Here is a 17,505-nt window from a genome sequence, read left to right on the forward strand (position 1 = left end):
TTTACGTATTTTTCGCGACAATTCCTAACCTGTTTCCGACGTTACGGTGTCTCTCGGGAAGCGAGAAGCGCTCAACTACACCGATATCGTTTACATACACAATAGCGATATCAAAGTTTATGAACAAACGCGTCTAATCGATATTTTCTCTCTACGCGATCATGTACAGAGATCTCTTTTTCAGATTTTTAAAAGTTCTTGCATAACGATGAGCTAACGATGCAACCAAACGATTGCTCGCGTTCAAGTATTTTCTGTCGAAACCAGTATCGACGAAACATCTTCCTGTTATCGTCGATGCGCGTTCGATTCCAGCCGATCCAAATCGGATCGAATTTTTTCTCTCGTCATCCTTCATCCCCCCTGTTGATCGTCGTGTTTTTTTCACCGTGGCCAACTGCGAACTCGTAACGCGTCACAGTCAATCGCGCGAATAAAGCAACCGAAGCGACGCAACTACCGTTTCGATCGCGAAACGTAACCGAGCGATCATTTTCTTCTTTCATTTTTTCCATTATATTTCCATTCGTCGTAACTTGCCTTTTCGATTTCGCGAGATACAAAAGGAAAAGCGTCGTTCGGCCTTGCCAATCGATTACGGTGGCTGCAGAAATTTTCGATCGAATCAAAAGACTCTCGGATACCGGATAGAGATTACGCATGGCATCGAAAACGTTTCGAAATTTCGTTGATCGAATAGGAAACTCGACAGGTTTGAATTTTGTTGCTCGTTTTCGTGCAACAAAGGTTAAAAGTAAAAAAGAGAAGAGGGAATTAAGAAGAAACAAGTAGAACGTAGGTTCCAAGGTTGATATGTCCGAGGCACGAGCGAAAAGCAACGTTGTCAACGAATCGATATCCGGATGGGCGTGGCCTCGTCGATCCTCGCGGATGCTATAACGTGGAATCTCTCGATGCAGATGTTCTCGCTCGAAAAATTTAGTCTTTTCGAAACTAGATTCGAACCGGCTCAGAGTCGACTCGGCCGTTTCGCGATCGACTCTCGTCGCGTCGTTGCGCGTTCCTGAACGGGAAATTTATTTTACCCTTGTCCGGCCGGTTTCCTTGCTTTTTTCACGCGTTCCCAAAGGGACTAGCCCGGTCCATTATCAGCGAAACGTTTCAATTTCGAAATCCAACCGCGTGGTCGGTCCAGCTTCCATCGCGTTCTTTACTCTCGTTTGTCTCGAACAAATGCCCCGTTATTTCTCTCGGGCTACGAATCGTTACCGCGTTTATCTTTCTCCGACTCGCGTTTTCTTCATTCTCCGTGTTCGCTAATTGTTTTCTCACGTTTCCGGAAAGAAATTCTCGTTCGTTACCTTCCACCGTTGTTCTTTATTTCGTTTTGTTCACCGGCCGTTACGTGTATGTACTTTATCCGCTATTCGACGATATTAATGGGAAGCAAAGAAATTTGCGTGGAAAGTCGATTTGCAAAAAAGGTACGCGTGTAAAAAAGCTTTTCACCGTTTTATTAAAAGAGAAAAAAAAGTCACGATGAAACAATACGGAAAAATGTACGATTTGGTAAAGAGATTTTGAAAGGGAATAAAAAAACGAACAAAGGTGTATAAAAGGGTAAAAGAGATTCGAGGAAAAAATCTGGTCACGCTTGAGCGACAGTGGGACGTTGGAGGAAGCGTCGCTGAAACGTCGGAAGGACATTCGAAAGGGGCTAAAAGTCCACCCGGAGGAGAGAAGAAAAGTGGAAGGGAGGAGGGTAGTTGAAGGAAGGTCGTAGAGACGAGAGGAGAGCAGTTGGTTAGGGTATGGGGCACAGTATTGCGAGGAGAAGAGTATTCGCAGCATGTGGTCTCGTCAACCCCCTTACTCGCCTCTTTTCATTCGGTTCCCCCTCTAGTGTCGTCCCTATCTTTCATCTACTACCTCAGCGCGCCGATTTCGTATTTTCATTCTCGTCGCTCGACTCGAATTTCCCCCCGGGCTCGAACTTGCTCCCTACCTCTTCATCGTAAACGCTAATTGCTCCATACAAATGTCCAAAATCTACTTAACGTCTTCCTTTAACGCGATACGATGTACTTCCCTATCTCTGTCCCTTCCGTTCCCCTTTCCTTTATTGTCTCCGTTCTTTCTCTAGAAATGTGATCGCAAGTTTCCAAATAACTCGCACTGCGTTTACCTTTTTACCTCCAAGAATCTTCGACCTGTGATTAATCGCGACGCTAAATATTTGTGTCGAAATTTAAAAAGAAAATCTGGCACGTTATCGTGTTGGTTTAGAAAAGGTAACGGGAATCGTTATAATAGCCATTCAAGAAGAATAAAAGGAAAACAATCGAATCGAATCGTATTTGTAATGGAGTATTTCGACGATTAAAATTCATCCGACAGAAACGATGTACAAGTCGATTTCTGAATCATAATTGAATCGAACGTTGAAATTTGTTCGATTGTATATGGCGCGTGCGAGCTCGCGTGTCCGTTACGCACGCGTTCGAATACGGAGCGGAGACTATCGTCGTTCCATTGTCGTAATTAGCCGGTGCGCGTTCGCGACGATAGAGAGGGACAACGAGTATCGGATTGAATAATGGAATGGAAAAACACGATGCATCGATCGAAATCGTGAACGCGACAGGTACCAAGATCGGTAGTTACGTTACTGAACCACTACCCTCTAGCGGTTTGGTAAGTTGCTAGGATACACCCCACGCTCGAATCCCCCACGATTCGGCTATCGATGCCCTTCTACTTATCTACCACCGTGTTGTTTTCGAGAAGAACAGCAACCAGCACGAAACACGTACAAGCACACGGGGACAGAAAGAAACTCTTTTAGTGGTCTTTGCATTTTTTACTCGGGACGGAATAAACCTATTCGACAATGTAAACTAATCCGAGAATAAATTAAGCTTTTTTTTATATCATACTCCGTTTGTCTAGTATCTTGCTACGTTTCAGATGACTCGACGCGAATAAGAATGCTGCGAATTACCAATCAACTAATTTATACTGTTATTCGAAAGACGACACGACCGTTATTCAAGGATATCGCAACGATTCGACACCTCGTTCGAACGACTCTATCGATATAAAATATGCCTCGAATCCATTGTGTACAACGGAAATCGACGAAACAACAGGTTTCCGCGTAGAAAGTACAAGACTATAGATATTAAAATTGTATCGAGAATCCGTGATCGGCGTTGCCCAACGACGTTGAAAATATTTTCTCTCTTTCGGCGAACAAATAATAAGTATTATTCTCGTTCGAACGTAAATGGCGCGCCGTGCGCTGACGAGTTAAATTGCTCATTGACGGTTTATTGGTTTTCGTTCAATTAGAAAAATATGGAATCAAAACATTCGGGGAATTTGATTTGCGAATCTAAATATGCGAAGTAAAGTACAGAGCATAGTATTTACGAGTTAGTCGTGCTATCCGTTTCATTCAAACCAAATAACTCGTCGCCGAGAGTGAGCTCGTAATTGCTTTTACGCGAATGCAATTACGGAAGCTTAACGATGACGCGACGCGCTTAATTGCGTTTACGTTCGACCAGAATATCTGTGTAGTCGAAGGAGCAACGTACACAGGTATTCAAACTTTCGTACGTTACGTATCTTTTGTGAAACCTTTCTTACACGTCTAGCTACCAGTAGAAATTATTTTATATGCATACGCACACATACATATGCATACGTACACATTCTGCGCGTTTTTACTTTAATTCTCTGAAAGCGTTTTTGTGTCGTACAAATACCTACGTATCGTTGAATTCGTTTACCGCTATTCGTCCAGAGCAAGGAACGCGACAAACGCAAAAATAATGGATTCTTACCGTTTCCTTCCAAACATCGGAAGTTCTATCAAACTTGTCGGTGGTGACATCTTTCGTACTTTGTAGGAACTTTACTCTTTGATATGTACCGGTTTACTCAGCAACCGGTACTAACCTTCGACAAAACACAAAGAACACTTAATTACGCACTAAAATAAATTGTTTCACGCTCGCACTGTTAGGAGGGTATGGCGGCACAACGAAAAATCACTAAAAATTAACGACGATGCACAGTTTGAGTAGAATTTCTCACAAATACACGCTCAAAATGACAACTCGCGAACCAATAGTCTCAACTTGTGCGTTTACAGAACTGCTGTAAACACCTCGTAATCAAACGAACAACTTTCAGCGTGAAAACCGTTTTCGCTTTGTCGTCGCTCCAACGAACGAATTCGACGTCGAAAACGTAACCGTTAATCGTGTAACTGCGCGCTCTATTTTCTGCTGCTCGTGTACTCGACGAAAATTTGATGCATCGTTGCATCGTGCATTGAAATTGACTAGAGTACGCGAAATCCGGCAATCACGGTTCGAAGCGCCATCACTGTCATGGCCTTTTCCTGTTCACGCTTACTCCAAGGAGGACGTGAACGTAAGTTGTATGGTAAGGAACTCGCAGTTTCGATGTATTTACCTGTCGGTCGTGTATGAAAAAGTGCTATTGACTCGCTGGAAATATACGAAGCTAGTCGGTGATTATAAATATACGATACGTCCTAAAATTAATGAATCGAAAGTGCTCCATGCGACCACATGGTCACATGCTTTCGTCGTTTTCGTACGAGTTTTACATCGACGAAGTGTAGTGATTTCTGATCGATTTTTTCGTTCGAAATAAAAGTAGTTGATTGAACAGGGTGTCCCATATTTCGCCGAAATGATTCCATGCATGATACGCGCGAAAAAAAAACAGTGTTCCGATTAAACAACATTTACGCCTATACCTTTTGTCGTCCATGCAACGTATTTGTTGACATTCAAACGCGTCCCATTATTTTCTCAGGCACAATACTATCGATCATTTTAATTTTGCAACAAAGCATCTCTTCTTATTTTTCATCGCGATAAAAAATTTCACGCGCGTAATTTAACTTTTAAATTTACATCGATTCTACTTGTTCGTTGCGTATAAGATAAATCGTATTAAGTCGATGAAAAACACCGTTAAAACTAATCTACGACTTTCGTTTTACAGATAAATAAAACCATGGGTGACATAGAAACGTTCGACGATATAGTGGTACCCACTGCCACTACCTTACCAGTCACGCTTTCGGCGGAATTACCAGAAATTAAATTGTTCGGCCGTTGGAACTGCGACGATGTGCAGGTCAACGATATGTCCCTACAAGATTACATAGCTGTCAAAGAAAAAAATGCAAAGTATCTACCACACTCCGCCGGACGTTATGCTGCAAAACGATTTCGTAAAGCCCAGTGTCCCATCGTGGAACGTCTTACGAATTCGTTAATGATGCACGGAAGAAATAATGGGAAGAAATTAATGGCAGTTAGGATCGTGAAACATGCCTTTGAAATAATTCACCTTCTCACGGGAGATAACCCTCTACAGGTAATATTCCATAGAATTTTCTGCATACGTTTGTTGCAACTCGTACGATTCTAATACGTTCGCGTTTTCTATGAAAGGTGCTCGTGACGGCCATCATCAACTCAGGACCAAGAGAAGATTCTACTCGTATCGGTCGCGCTGGTACTGTCAGAAGACAAGCAGTAGACGTTTCTCCGTTACGACGCGTAAATCAAGCAATCTGGTTATTATGCACCGGTGCTAGGGAAGCCGCATTCCGTAACATTAAGACGATTGCCGAATGCTTGGCCGACGAACTCATCAACGCTGCCAAAGGTTCGTCGAATTCGTATGCGATCAAAAAGAAGGACGAACTCGAACGCGTCGCTAAATCTAACCGATAAACATGTTCATTTGACCACAGACGAATAAATACTTTATCTTTAAGATGGTCTTCTTATTACGTTGTTTTCTTTTTGTTCCTTTCAAAGTTTATTTCATGCATTGAACACGCGTTGGTCGATAACGTTTTCGCGCGTTACTTTCAAATATTCGTAGGTTAGTATCGCAACAAGTATTTTGGGGGATTTCGAATGGTATCGACATACGTGTCGCACGACTACGGTAGGCAGCGCCTTTATTTCGGTAATGTTGGGCACTGCAACGCAGTGTTACCACTACATATATCTGACCTCGGGTCAAGTCAGGTTAGGTGCAAGATCAGCTTGGAAGTTGGGGCACAGAATTTATTTTGAAGAAATCTTGTCAGTCGCTAATATCAAACATGGCAGGTGCGCTGAAAAAGGTAACGATGCAAAAGGGACTGATACAGTTTGATAAATATGTCGATAGCGAACAATAACGTTTAATCGACTCGAAAATTGTTATGTTCCGAACATAACCACACTTTTCAAAATTTTTTATATTTTTAGGTTTTGCGTCTGATTCTTTCGTTTTATCGATGACTTTTTTGTTCTATAGACAACGGGATTAACTGGTCTCGCAGTGGTAAAGTTGGCTCATCGCGAATTGGATGTAGCGTATGATAAACTTCTACGCATTTTGAATAACATGCCACAAGATTACGCTTACAGAACGCATACGGAGAAATTGGTGAAGGAAAGACAAAACATCGTACAGCAGGTAAGTTACGATCTTTTTGACGCGTCCGAACGATATAGTAAACGAGTTTTTAATAACTTTACGATTAACCTCGTGTCGCAGAATCCAACGGTCGAAGCCGTAGAAGAAAAGATAGGCTGTGGTCAAATCGAAGAGCTAATAATTCAAGCGAACAACGAGATATCTTTGGCTAAGGATATGTTAAAATGGAAACCGTGGGAAAACTTGGTGGAAGAACCTCCGGCGCATCAGTGGACTTGGCCTCCGCATAAATAAATCTAATCATTTGGCCGACATTTGTACATAGTGCTCAACTTTCGTCGTCTTATGCAGTAATATAGATATTAAATCGCGCATTATAATTATCATGGTATTTATTCGTTATTTATAATTGTACGAAAACTTTTTTGATAGTACAATCCCGTGAAATGAAAAGTACCGCTGAATGTATCGTTCTTCCTTTCTTCGCTGTGGAACACGATACCGTCGTCTCCGCTATAGTAATCGTCGCTAACACGGACAAGTGCCAACTTCCTATAGCGCGATAAAACTTCCTTTGGAATTGCACCATCGAGAGAATCAGTTTGTATAAATTATGCGTAATCGGCATGCGTGTAGGTGTCAATTATTTCACACGACCGATAGGCTGGGAGTCAAAAATTGGTGTCCCAAATCGAATGGTTGCAGGGAGCGGAGTATTGTTTGGGACATTTTGCAAACGAAACACGTCGCCGCGTTCGATGTCAAATACATTTGATCCGAGCGAGAAATCATAGTCGAGGAGTAGAAATTGCGGTAAAAGGAATGCGGAGAGTAAAGAGTTTGAACATAGAGAAAGAGGAAAAGAGAGAGCGAGAGAGTGAAAAGAGAGAGGGGGAGGGAAAACGTTACGCGTTACTCGGTAGTGGGGAAACGAGGAAGGAATAGGTAGGTTGGAGGTAGGAGAACGGTTTTAACCAAGTATTCAGGGGAGGGGATTCGAGAGAGCCGCTGTTCAGTTCCGATTTTGCGTCGCGCGCGACGATAGCGAACACCAGACACGCGAATCGCACTTCGTTTCAAGACGTTTCATTGTCGATACATTGTTCGGTATCGCGTTTTCGATCTTCGTTTTCTTTCTCTTCTTCCTCTTGATCCTTTTCAGCTGTCCCTTTTTTCGCAACAATTTCTCTTTTCAATTTCACCGCTATACCATGCTTCTCCAGACCTCTCAGTTTTCTACGTCCATCTTTTTCATGTAGCAAACGAAGGATCGAAAATTCGAAGTAAAATATCGCGTCCGTGACACGAGTGCGAACGCGAGAAAGATACGCGAAAGTCGCGAGTTCGAAAGTTGAAAATTCGGCCGCGGAATGCGCGTGTGGTTCGGTGCAACGAAAAGTTGATCACGGTCACGATCGCGAACGACGCTTCGCGGATGATCGGTGACAGTGAAATACAGGATCGTAGGTCATTTTTATCCACCTCGTCGACTCGAATGAAGAGGAGCGATTTGCTCGTTTGGGAATATCGTCCATAGGATATCGATCGGTCGATCGATCGATGGATCGACTAATTTGGCGATAAACGAAGAGAAGGAAAAGTCGGAGATCGGTGCGTAAAACGCGTTTCGCGATTCTTTCCGTACTCGAATCGAGTTGAAAACTCGTAGACTCGAGATCGAAGGATAACGCGAAAGGCTTCGATCGTATTGCAGCGCAGGGGAAACGTTCTTTCGCGCGGTGATTCGAACAGTCGTAGAATAAATTTTTCTACGCAGCGATATCGGCCACCTTAAAATCGGACAGCGATCGTAAAGGGTATCTCGTCGTGTTCCAAACGAACACCGTAGATATATCGAGTTAAGAAGAAACAATAGCCGTGGAAGGAAACGCGTTCCCGTTCGAAGACAATGCGCGTAATTTCGTGGAACGCGACGAAACGAAAGCGGCTAGGATATTGCCCTCGCTCGAACGAAACTAGCGAAAACGCTCGCCGCGTTCGCTCGTAGCTTCGGCTCGGATCGACGAGATTTCCGTTTCACGCGAAAAGGTAGAAGGAAGATCGCGCGCGAACGAATCGGAAGAACGTTAACGCGGCGTGACGTTGGCCCGTTACGCGGTCCATGCTCCGCGCTTTGCGCTCCGTGCTTCAGCTACTGGCTGAATGCTCGTTCGCGAATCAACCGAACCGTTCGAGAGTCGACGAAGAATCGCGGAGACGCGAGATGTCCGTCGGAAAAGAAGGCGAGGCTCGTTTACCGGCAAGGCTGATCGTTATCGTTTTAACGCGTTTGCTTACGTAACGCGCGCGTAAACTCGTCCCTTTTTCTCGATTATCCGAACCGCATTCTTCTTGCTTGGTCGACTCGGAATCGTGTCTCGCGACAACGAACTGCCGATAAATCGAGTCGTCGATCGTAGGTACTCGCGTTACGGATCGCGATCTCGATCGGCCGGCTAAATCGAGAAAGAAGGAATTTGCGAACCTCGAGAGGTTTCGGAATTGCTTCGAACGGAAGGACAGACACACACGGCAGTCACGTCGAAGGAGTAAAATATCGAAGAGACCGGTCCGCCTCGTCGCAACGTTTTACCGTTTTGATCTTACCGGTTCACGGGTTCCGGCCTCGATCGAGGCAATCTTGCTCCTACGGAGTCGAGACGAATCGAATCGAACCGAACCGAACCGATTCATCTTCCGGAGTACACGGTGCTTGGCGTAGTCGCGCGTATCGCGAATGCGACTCGCTCGAACGAGCTCGTCGCGGTCCGTTCGCTCGCCTCGGTTGCGTTCGAAATTCGCGTCGATTCGTCGATCCGCGCTTGTCGACGATACTCACCGTACGGTCGCCTAGATTCGTCGCTTCCGCTTTCCTAGAAACAACGACGCTGAACGTCGTGTGTCCGAACGAGACGCGAATCGCTATCTTCGAACATCGTAGGAACTCGCAACGACCGTTCGCGTCGTTTCGCGTTTACGCGAGTAACTTTCACTTCTCGATAGCCGTTATTCGCCGTTCGCGCCCGCCAAGAATGTTTTGCGAACGGGTTAGTCGTCGCGATTTAACAGCGTTGTACCGACGAGATTCCGTGACAAACGCAACGTCCTGGCGAGACGAGCGACAAAGAAACGAACTCGAGATTCCGAACGAAAACTGAGGCGCGTAACGTTCGATTCGATGTAAGAGGTAGGCGTTCGGCGATCGAGAACGGATAGGAAAACGTTCCTGCCGTTTACCTTTGTTTTTCTCGCCTCCAAGATCAGAGAGACCGTTCGAGACGCTCGTTTCTCTTGACCACCTTCGAAACGATTCACGATCTTCGACGATCCAAGCGCGCGGCGAAGATTGCGATCGAGAAAGTTTTCGTCTCGCGAAGAGAAACGAGATTACGAAACATCCATAGCCGCGAACGGACTTACGCGCACGCGTGCACGGAACGCGCAGGAAGTTTTGCAACGGATGTTTCGTCTCGCGACCTGGATCTTCGACGACGGTTTCGCTATGCATCGGCCGATCGACGAGCTGTCGCGAACAGCGACGATAACGAGAAGAGAAGGTTCGCTCGAACGAGGCCGGTAATTCGAGGTCGACGCCGACGCTGCGCGACGCGCGATGAGGTATGCAGAAGGGTGAAAAGGCAAAACGCGTGCCATCCAGATAACGAAGCGCATCCCGGGAATAGAAAACTACGATCGCGACCGTGGACGGGAAAAACGATGGTCAAAGAGGCTGTTCGACAGAGGATCATTGCTCGAACCTTACCACCAAACTTTCGCACTTAGCTTTTTCCTTTTTCCGCTCGACTCCGTCGCGTTCTATTCTTCCTATCCGCTATTCACGTTACTGCCACGACTCGCCCTCGAGAACGCGAGCGCTGTCTTCTACGCGCTCCTTCTCTTCTCTTCCGTTCAGTTTTGTTCTCCTTTTCCTCGATCGGACGGCAAAACTCGCTCCGTAGCTTTCCTTCCGCATACCGAAATTCCTGGGAAACAGCGCTAGATGACTTTGGACAGTACGCCGTGGCGTGGCGCGACGGCTACTCGAAAACGTTCGATCTTACGATCCGTTATCGGCATTTTGCATTTTGCATCGGTCATACCCTCGGTTCGCTCGCGGCGTTCTGATCGGTTTCAGTCGATCGGCAAATCGAGTTACCGCTCGACGGATGGAATTTCTTCGATAAACTATTCCGATTCGCCGCGTAATCTCGTGGAGGCACGGCGCATGCGCACAGGTGCGAATGGAATGGGTGCGCCACGGTGCACTTGCGCGGCTCTGCCTGACCCAGATGCCTCGCGAATAAAACTTATCCGTGCTCGTTCTTGACATCCTGCTGTTCCCTCTTCTCTATCTCTGTCTCCCACCTTTCCTCTCTTCACCTGTTCGCTTTTCTTTTCTTCTTCGTCGCTTTTTCTTCTCGCCTTTGCTCCCGAATTCGAGGTAATACCCCCGATACAGCGTTCGACGCGAAAAAGGAATAGACGAGCGTCGTCGTTTGCGCAGCTACGAATCCGCTTTTAGATCGTCGTGGCAAAACGACAAATGGTAAAGAAAATTTCGCGAACGAACACGGAGTAAGAGAAGAAGCGTCACGTCGAGGGACGACCGGTCGACGATCGTTGCACCGAGTTCCGAGTGGTTCGCGCGCGATTTCCGCGTTCTCGCACGATCGCTTCCTTTCCGCGTCGTTGGGTCCTCACCGTTCGCGAGACGTCTCTCAACGTAGTTACGATTTCTCCGTTACTCGCGTTTCGATTACTTTTCCCACGCGACATCGTAGTAGCTTCTTCTTTTTTCTTCGCTAAGAGAAATCGAGACGAAGGTCCGGTATGGAAAATCGATCCGAGCGACTCTTCCGTGAAAAGAAACTAACGATCCTCGACCGATCGTTAGCTACGATCGAAAAAAACTCGATAAATCGTCCGTGGGAATTCGAGCGGACGAAAATCTCCTCCTCGATCGGTTCGTTGGAGGGAAGAACGTCGGAGAAGAAAGTTTCCGTATCGTGGGTATCCGAGGGCGTTGGCACGCGAAATTAGGATCGGTAGACGAATCGATCGTTGACCGAGTTGACGAGTTCTCGCCGTTCGGTTCCGACGCGTTTTCTCGATAGCGAGCTCTCGAGCCGCTTTCTATGCCAGCGAACGGAGCGCGTTTCCGTGTCTTCGACTTATTTGCCGACTTTCAGATTCCTCACGGATTCCGTTTGCGTTCTCGTTAAACGAATTTCGGTCATCGAACGCGCGCGCGCTCGACTTCGAAAGCGAAAAGAGAAGGAACAGCAGGTAGAGCGGCCGGGGAAAGAGGGAGAAGGAGACAGTCGTCGTCGCGGCTTCTCCGCTCTCACCGGATGTGCCGGATCGAACTCGCGTTCCCAGCCGTCGTGTCGCGTCGCGACGCGTTCGGCCCAGGAGACGAAGACTTTCTTTTTCGCGCGTGGACCGCGACCTCGATCCCGTTCGATCATCGTCAAACTTTTTTCCTCCGCTCTCCTTCTCGCGAGACACCTGTTCCGTCGCCTCCGAGGCGATTCGCGCCTCGAGTTCGCGCCATTTCCGATCATCGAAGTTACGCGATCGTGTCGTTTCGTTAACGCGAACGAGGAGACGAGAAACAAAGGGTCGTACGCGCGTCTTTCGACGACTTTCTCTTCGATTTTACGCGGCTCGGCGCGTTTGGAAGAACGTTGACGCGGAACGGTACACGTTTCGTTCCCTCCGGCGGATCGGCGGCTCTCGAGGAATCGAGCCTGTCTCGGTCTCGACGCGACCGGTCGATCAGTTTCGCGAGCGGCGTTGACGCGCTCGATTCGAAACCGTTAGAACATCTGCCTGTTAGCGCTTCGCGACGATCGCTCGAGTTTCTTTCGTCCTGGCAAAGTTTCTCGTCGAAAAGTCTCGGTAGAATCATCCATATTTCCCGTCGTTTGCTTCGCCTGCATATTTAACGGTCGTAAAAGAGAGTTGAACGCGTGGTTTTGTCGATGCGACAGATGCGAGATGGAGGACGAGCCGGGTTTCTCGTAGCGGAAAGGCGAAGATGGGCAACAACGGAAGCAGCTCTCGGGATCAACAAGCCGCGTCCGTGTGCTCGAACGGACTGGCAGCGGCGTCGGAAGCGAATCGAGGCTGGTCGCAATCGTTCCCGCGAGAGCTCGCGCGGCATCACCACGGATCGCAAGTTACGCCAGTGGTGGCGGCTCGCAAAGTCCTACCTGAGCCACCGAATCAGAGATTACGCGCGACCGACAATGGATCGATCATACACAACGGCGGGACGATAAGCGGACGCAGGGCGCCAACTTTCTCCTCGTCCCGTGACTTGGCCAAGGTAAACGTCGATCTTCGGTTCAGCCGATTGCGAGGTTCAAATTTCGACGAATAGGTCCGATCGTGACGTGTTTCAGAGAAACGAGCCGTTCCGAGAGAGAAGCGTCTCCGCGTGCCAGGCAGCCGAGGCTCGGTCGCGCAGGATCGACCGACACTGCTGTCGCTATCGCGCGGAAGCGGCCGCGACCTCGAACCTGAAGAGGTTCGACAGCGAACCCGATCTTCGGTACTCTCCGGATGCTTGTCCGTCGACCCAAGACCGCCCGAATACCGGAAGATCGAGCGACCGGGAGGACGGAGGTCGGTCGTCGAACGGTCAACGGTCCAGAGATGCCAAGGAACGCCTCGAGGGTAGATACAAGGCTAGGAAAAAGTATAAAGCACCGGCTCCCCCGAACGCGACCGATCTCGCGGACGAGTCGCCCTCGATGCTCGGCGGCGGTGGAGGCGACGAAGGAGAGTCTCGGTGCCGGTTCGAACAGCAGTTGCAACCACCCCCGAGGAGATGTCGGCTGTTCAAGACACGAGCGGAGACGAAAAAGGCGCAGGTCACTTGGCAATTGGCGTCCAGTGGTCGTTCGTTCGATCGTGCACACGAGCCGCCGACGCGTACGATCGAACGAAACGATCGACGACGCGGTTCGAGCCGGTGGGCCGATTCCGGTCAGATTCGCGTCGACGACCAGAATCGTTCCGACGCTCGACCCGGCGATGATCATCGAAATCGCGGCAAGCTTTCCGACGGGAAAAACACTCTTCAACGCAGCATGAGTAGCCCCGAGTTTCAAGCGGAGCTTATCCAAGTGGCGAGAAGGGTCCGCGACAAGCTCGACTGCAGCGGTAAATCGGTCGGCGTCGAGAATAGTCGCAAGTTGGACGGCGACAGGATCCGCGATTCTCCGAGCTCGGAAGCCGAGGGCAAAGTCGCGGATCGTAGATCGACGAGCGCGGATCGCGACGCGGCCTCGCTCGCGAAACCGTCCAAGTCGTTCGAGTCCGTTCGGAGACTCGAGGACGAGGAAGCGAGTCGGCGTCGCGGCGGATCGTACGGAAAGGGCATTGAACTCGCGAGAGGCCGACTCGACGTTCGCGACAGAACCGTTACGGGTGCGAGCGGTCCCGAAGCGTTACGAGACAAGGAGAATCAGGATCCCGGAGGACGGATCGGCCGCGGCGATTCGAACGCCGCTCGCCGCAAACGTTCGATCGACGGAGAACGAACGGACGGCGCGGCGCTGGATAAATCGGAGACGAAGAGAAGGAGCAACCCTGTCGGGGAAACGACCACGTCCGTGCTCGAGGACGATCGTGCGAGACGAGAACGCGGTCGGCCGTAAGTTACTCGTTCGAGGCAGGGGAGAAAGGGAGGGCTCGCGCGCTCAGCTTCCGCTCGCTTTTCATCGCCGTCCGTAAACCCAAACATTCTTCTGTGTCGATTCGTTAGGTTCGTCTCCCCGACGCGATCCGCGCCAAAGACCTTTTACTTCGGCATGAACGAGACGCGGCCGCGAAACGGCGAACCGGAGCCCCGAGGAACCGAGGAAGCCGAGGCGATAAAGGCGATCGAGGAAATCGAGGAAACCGAGTTCAAATATTTGAACGGTAGAAACGAGGATACCGGACGTTCGGTGGACGCGCTCGAACGCGACGACGACGATAACGACGACGTGAGTTCGAGATCGTATTTTCCTTTCGTCGCTACTTTTTATCCGATGTTTCCTTTTTCCCCAGGACCGAAACGTGGTGGAAAACATCTCGTTGAAACTGCGACCGACTCTGCCGAAAAAGCAGTTGGAGATTCCACGATTTTCCCCGTCGGCCGCGTGGAGATTACTGTCGGCTTTGGAAGCGCCGGGACCAAGCACGAGCACCGCCAGCGAAGAGTTGCCGGTTCGTGAACGAGTTCCCGGTCATCGGAGCCGACGAAACCAATTGCCCAGTCGTTTCGCGTTTCAGGTGACGTTCGAGGAACGAATAGAACGTTTATCGAGACCGCCGCCCCCGTTTCCGCTGTCGCTGGGTCCGCGCAGCTGGCACGACAAATCCGGCGACTCGGGCATATCCGGCGACGCTGGAGCGGCGAACGACGACTCGCTGGACGTAAGTACGATCAACAGGACGAAAACGGCGCCGATCAGACCCGCGTGGACACCGCAGCAGGACCTAGGAGAAGAATCGAGCAGCGACGCGGGGGTCGACTCGCCGCCACCGCCGCCGTTACCAGCCCCCTTCAAATATCCTCCGCGAGCTCACGTTTTCTCGCTCTCGTTGCCAAGAGACGACGCGAGAGCTTACTTTTGCGCTCCTGACGTAAAGTCGAAGGAAGGATCCGCCTTCAATTCTCTCCAAAAACTGAAGAGGTCGGTGTCCGGAGCTTTCGGCATCGCCGCGCACGATCTTCGAGCCAGTTGCGCGCGCGATCTTCTCGACGACAATTGGCTGCTATCTTCGAGCGCGCCGAACTCGTTGCAACACAGTCGAGTCGTCGAAGCGTCGCGAAACCCGCCCTCGACTTGGAAACCGTACTCGTCTCGCGAATCGAACGACCAACGCGCGTACGGACGCGACAGCGGTGCCGACGATGATAACGACGACGACGACGATGACCGCGACGATGACGACGACGACGTCGACGACGACGACGACGACGAAGACGACGGAGAGGAAGACGAGGACGACGAGAGCGACCTCGTGGACGCGGACGCTACTGTACGATACGAAGCCGATGGTACGCGCGTCGACTCGGACGCGTCGAAAGGCAAATCGAACGATTTTCCGGTGGTCATGAAACCACCGTCTTTCTCGTACCTGACGCCGGGCGGACACGTGATGTATCTACCGGAATCGAACGCGACGGAACGTCGAGCGCAGGGTTTCGACGCTGATAGAATCGACCGCGAGAACGACGACGAAGACGACAACGACGACGTTATGCCAGCGAAACGACGATCGAAAAACTCCAGAGATTGCGTCGACGCGAAAAATTGCAGAGGCCGAAAGGAAACGTACGAGGCTAAGAAGGCGTCCATCGTTTGCGAGCAAGGAGCGTCGTCCACGAGCAAACAGACGTCCTCGCAAGCGACGGAAACGAAACCGCAACGAAAGAGCAGACGATTCACTTTTCAGTCGACCGTCAGGCAAATAGAGAGGCGCAGACTGGCCGAGAAGCTGTCGCGGGAGGCCGAAGCGAAGGAACGTCAACGAAAGGGCGAACTGGAAGCGATGCGAAAGGTCGAGGAGGAATTTCAGCGAAAACGCGCGAAAGAGAAGGCGAACATCAGACAACAGTTACGCTTGTTCAAAGAGATGGAGGAAAATTTCGAGTAAGTAGCAGTTTTAAAGCGATCGCGCGAAATCCGAATGCCGCGAGTTGGTTGGTTGGTAATTGCAGTAGTCTGGCGAGTTCGCAATGGGACGATTCGCGGTTGTCTCGCGCCGATCCGGACGGCGCTCCGTCCTCCACCGCTTCCTCTCCGACCTCTATGCCGATCGGAAACTCCTCCGTCGTCCCGTCAGGGAAAAATTTCGTCCACGAGGAACATCGCCGCAAGAGAAACGTCGGCTCGGACTCGAAGAAACGACGTGCCGGCGAACGTGTCGGTCATCGGCCGAAATACTACGATTGGGCGCCGGACGCCTCGTCGCACCTCGAACACAAGCAAACGACGGTCCATCCGAAAGTCGTTTGCGACATCCCGAAAAGTTCACCGGTATTCGTGGACGCGAACGTTCATTCGACCAAGCCGGTCGCGTCCAACTGCACTCCGAGGTCGGACAACTACAGGTAAAAACAGGAGAAGACTGTGTCTTTCTCGATCGTAACGTCGTTGTCTCGTTTCTTTTCCGTAGGAAGGATTTCGCCCACGGTGCCGTGATAACCAAGACTTCGTTCGCGAGCAGCGACAGCGAACTCTCGCAACCGAACACGAGACCGCATTCCAGACAAACAGGGACCAACGGCAAATCTTTTCGAGCAGGGTACGCGTCTTTCTGCTGTCATTTGTCCCGTGAAACGCGATCGCGCGCTTCCGCTAAAGTCATCTACTCTTCTCTCCCCCGTGAACTCGCGCTTCGTCGCGCGGTACGCGATCGCCAGCCGCTAATCGTCCGCTTTTAATTTTCGTTTTACGCAGGTATCGAGTTGGCCACGACGCGAGTAACTCCGACGCGCCTCTAGTCACCCCTTAACCACGCTTCGCCAAAGTCGCGCGAGCATGCGTCTCCCATCGCGAGATTCGAGAGGCGTAACGCTCGCGCGAATGTCTTGTCCGCGTACGTTTTTCGCGTTGAAGCCGCGTTTTTCTTTCCGCGAACCGCGCGACGAAACCGGTTAAACGACCAGTGCAAAGAAAACGAACGAACGTTGAGCAGGTCCGGCGGCAGTCCAGGACCGAGCGAGGAGCCGACAAACACGACGGACAAGGAGCGGAACGATCCGACGGAAGCTGCGGAACACGTCAAGAAAACTGTTCGCGATTTTACGCTGAGCGGAGTGCAACCCTTCACGAAGCGGAAAACCTACAGACCGATTTCCTTCAATCCCCAACCACCGCCACCGCCGCCTCCGCCTATTCCAAGCTAACCGATCCTTCTCCTTCGCTACGAAGCGATTCCCTCGACTCGCCTACATTTAGCGTACGGATATACGTATGTATGTATTTATGTACATATGTAACATAACGGAATAAAATATCGTGTCTCGTTAAAACGTGACTGTCTCTTAATTCG

General features: G+C 49.9%; 4 protein-coding genes across 11 annotated transcripts in view; 3 read left to right on the plus strand and 1 right to left on the minus strand.

Moving 5' to 3' along the window:
* Window positions 1–5,008, minus strand: part of LOC100875056 (uncharacterized) — a 30,456-nt gene extending 25,448 nt beyond the window's left edge. The window contains exon 1 of one of the 2 annotated variants that reach the window (XM_076536098.1): window positions 4,757–5,008. The gene's annotated coding sequence lies outside the window, so the exon portion shown is untranslated. Of the gene's footprint in view, window positions 1–3,809; window positions 4,128–4,756 lie in introns of those variants that run through there. The other variant, XM_076536094.1, reaches the window with a different exon arrangement.
* On the plus strand, window positions 4,292–5,790 carry RpS5a (ribosomal protein S5a). Of its 2 annotated transcripts, none has more exons than XM_012294637.2 (3): window positions 4,292–4,416; window positions 5,008–5,385; window positions 5,463–5,790. In XM_012294637.2, the coding sequence occupies exons 1-3, from the start codon at window positions 4,414–4,416 to the stop codon at window positions 5,745–5,747; spliced, it is 666 nt and encodes a 221-aa protein (XP_012150027.1). In that variant the 5' UTR covers window positions 4,292–4,413; the 3' UTR covers window positions 5,748–5,790. The 2 variants fall into 2 exon arrangements, with proteins under 2 accessions (XP_012150027.1, XP_076392254.1); XM_076536139.1 differs by having other exon boundaries at window positions 4,399–4,500.
* A 198-nt stretch (window positions 5,791–5,988) lies between these two features.
* ND-13B (NADH dehydrogenase (ubiquinone) subunit ND-13B) lies at window positions 5,989–6,830 on the plus strand. The gene is made up of 3 exons (XM_003707220.3): window positions 5,989–6,148; window positions 6,325–6,486; window positions 6,568–6,830. The coding sequence occupies exons 1-3, from the start codon at window positions 6,128–6,130 to the stop codon at window positions 6,739–6,741; spliced, it is 357 nt and encodes a 118-aa protein (XP_003707268.1). The 5' UTR covers window positions 5,989–6,127; the 3' UTR covers window positions 6,742–6,830.
* Window positions 6,831–6,879: 49 nt separating this feature from the next.
* On the plus strand, window positions 6,880–17,485 carry LOC105663754 (uncharacterized). 6 transcript variants are annotated; one of them, XM_076536103.1, is made up of 10 exons: window positions 7,408–8,058; window positions 9,707–10,065; window positions 12,441–12,778; window positions 12,855–14,110; window positions 14,222–14,444; window positions 14,509–14,667; window positions 14,734–16,100; window positions 16,169–16,561; window positions 16,627–16,755; window positions 17,149–17,485. In XM_076536103.1, exons 3-10 carry the CDS (start codon window positions 12,488–12,490, stop codon window positions 17,357–17,359), a joined length of 4,029 nt encoding a protein of 1,342 aa, XP_076392218.1. In that variant the 5' UTR covers window positions 7,408–8,058; window positions 9,707–10,065; window positions 12,441–12,487; the 3' UTR covers window positions 17,360–17,485. The 6 variants fall into 6 exon arrangements, with proteins under 6 accessions (XP_076392217.1, XP_076392220.1, XP_076392218.1 ...); XM_076536102.1 differs by lacking the exons at window positions 7,408–8,058; window positions 9,707–10,065 and adding an exon at window positions 6,880–7,047; XM_076536105.1 differs by lacking the exon at window positions 9,707–10,065 and having other exon boundaries at window positions 7,407–8,058; window positions 16,172–16,561.
* Window positions 17,486–17,505: the final 20 nt, after the last annotated feature.

This window comes from Megachile rotundata, chromosome 10 (genome assembly GCF_050947335.1).
Source record: "Megachile rotundata isolate GNS110a chromosome 10, iyMegRotu1, whole genome shotgun sequence".
NCBI classification, from domain to species: domain Eukaryota; kingdom Metazoa; phylum Arthropoda; class Insecta; order Hymenoptera; family Megachilidae; genus Megachile; species Megachile rotundata.

What these genes read in the sequence shown, in the direction of transcription:
- RpS5a (XM_076536139.1), top strand. Translation starts at nt 4,414, where the DNA reads ATGGTAAGGAACTCGCAGTTTCGATGTATTTACCTGTCGGTCGTGTAT. An exon ending in GCTGGAAATATACGAAGCTA is followed by an intron (nt 4,501 to 5,007) that starts GTCGGTGATTAT and finishes TTCGTTTTACAG; the next exon opens with ATAAATAAAACCATGGGTGA. An exon ending in CGGGAGATAACCCTCTACAG is followed by an intron (nt 5,386 to 5,462) that starts GTAATATTCCAT and finishes TTTCTATGAAAG; the next exon opens with GTGCTCGTGACGGCCATCAT.
- LOC105663754 (XM_076536102.1), top strand. Translation starts at nt 12,488, where the DNA reads ATGGGCAACAACGGAAGCAGCTCTCGGGATCAACAAGCCGCGTCCGTG. An exon ending in GAGATGGAGGAAAATTTCGA is followed by an intron (nt 16,101 to 16,168) that starts GTAAGTAGCAGT and finishes TGGTAATTGCAG; the next exon opens with TAGTCTGGCGAGTTCGCAAT. An exon ending in CCGAGGTCGGACAACTACAG is followed by an intron (nt 16,562 to 16,626) that starts GTAAAAACAGGA and finishes TCTTTTCCGTAG; the next exon opens with GAAGGATTTCGCCCACGGTG.
- ND-13B (XM_003707220.3), top strand. Translation starts at nt 6,128, where the DNA reads ATGGCAGGTGCGCTGAAAAAG. An exon ending in TGGCAGGTGCGCTGAAAAAG is followed by an intron (nt 6,149 to 6,324) that starts GTAACGATGCAA and finishes TTTGTTCTATAG; the next exon opens with ACAACGGGATTAACTGGTCT. An exon ending in GACAAAACATCGTACAGCAG is followed by an intron (nt 6,487 to 6,567) that starts GTAAGTTACGAT and finishes CTCGTGTCGCAG; the next exon opens with AATCCAACGGTCGAAGCCGT.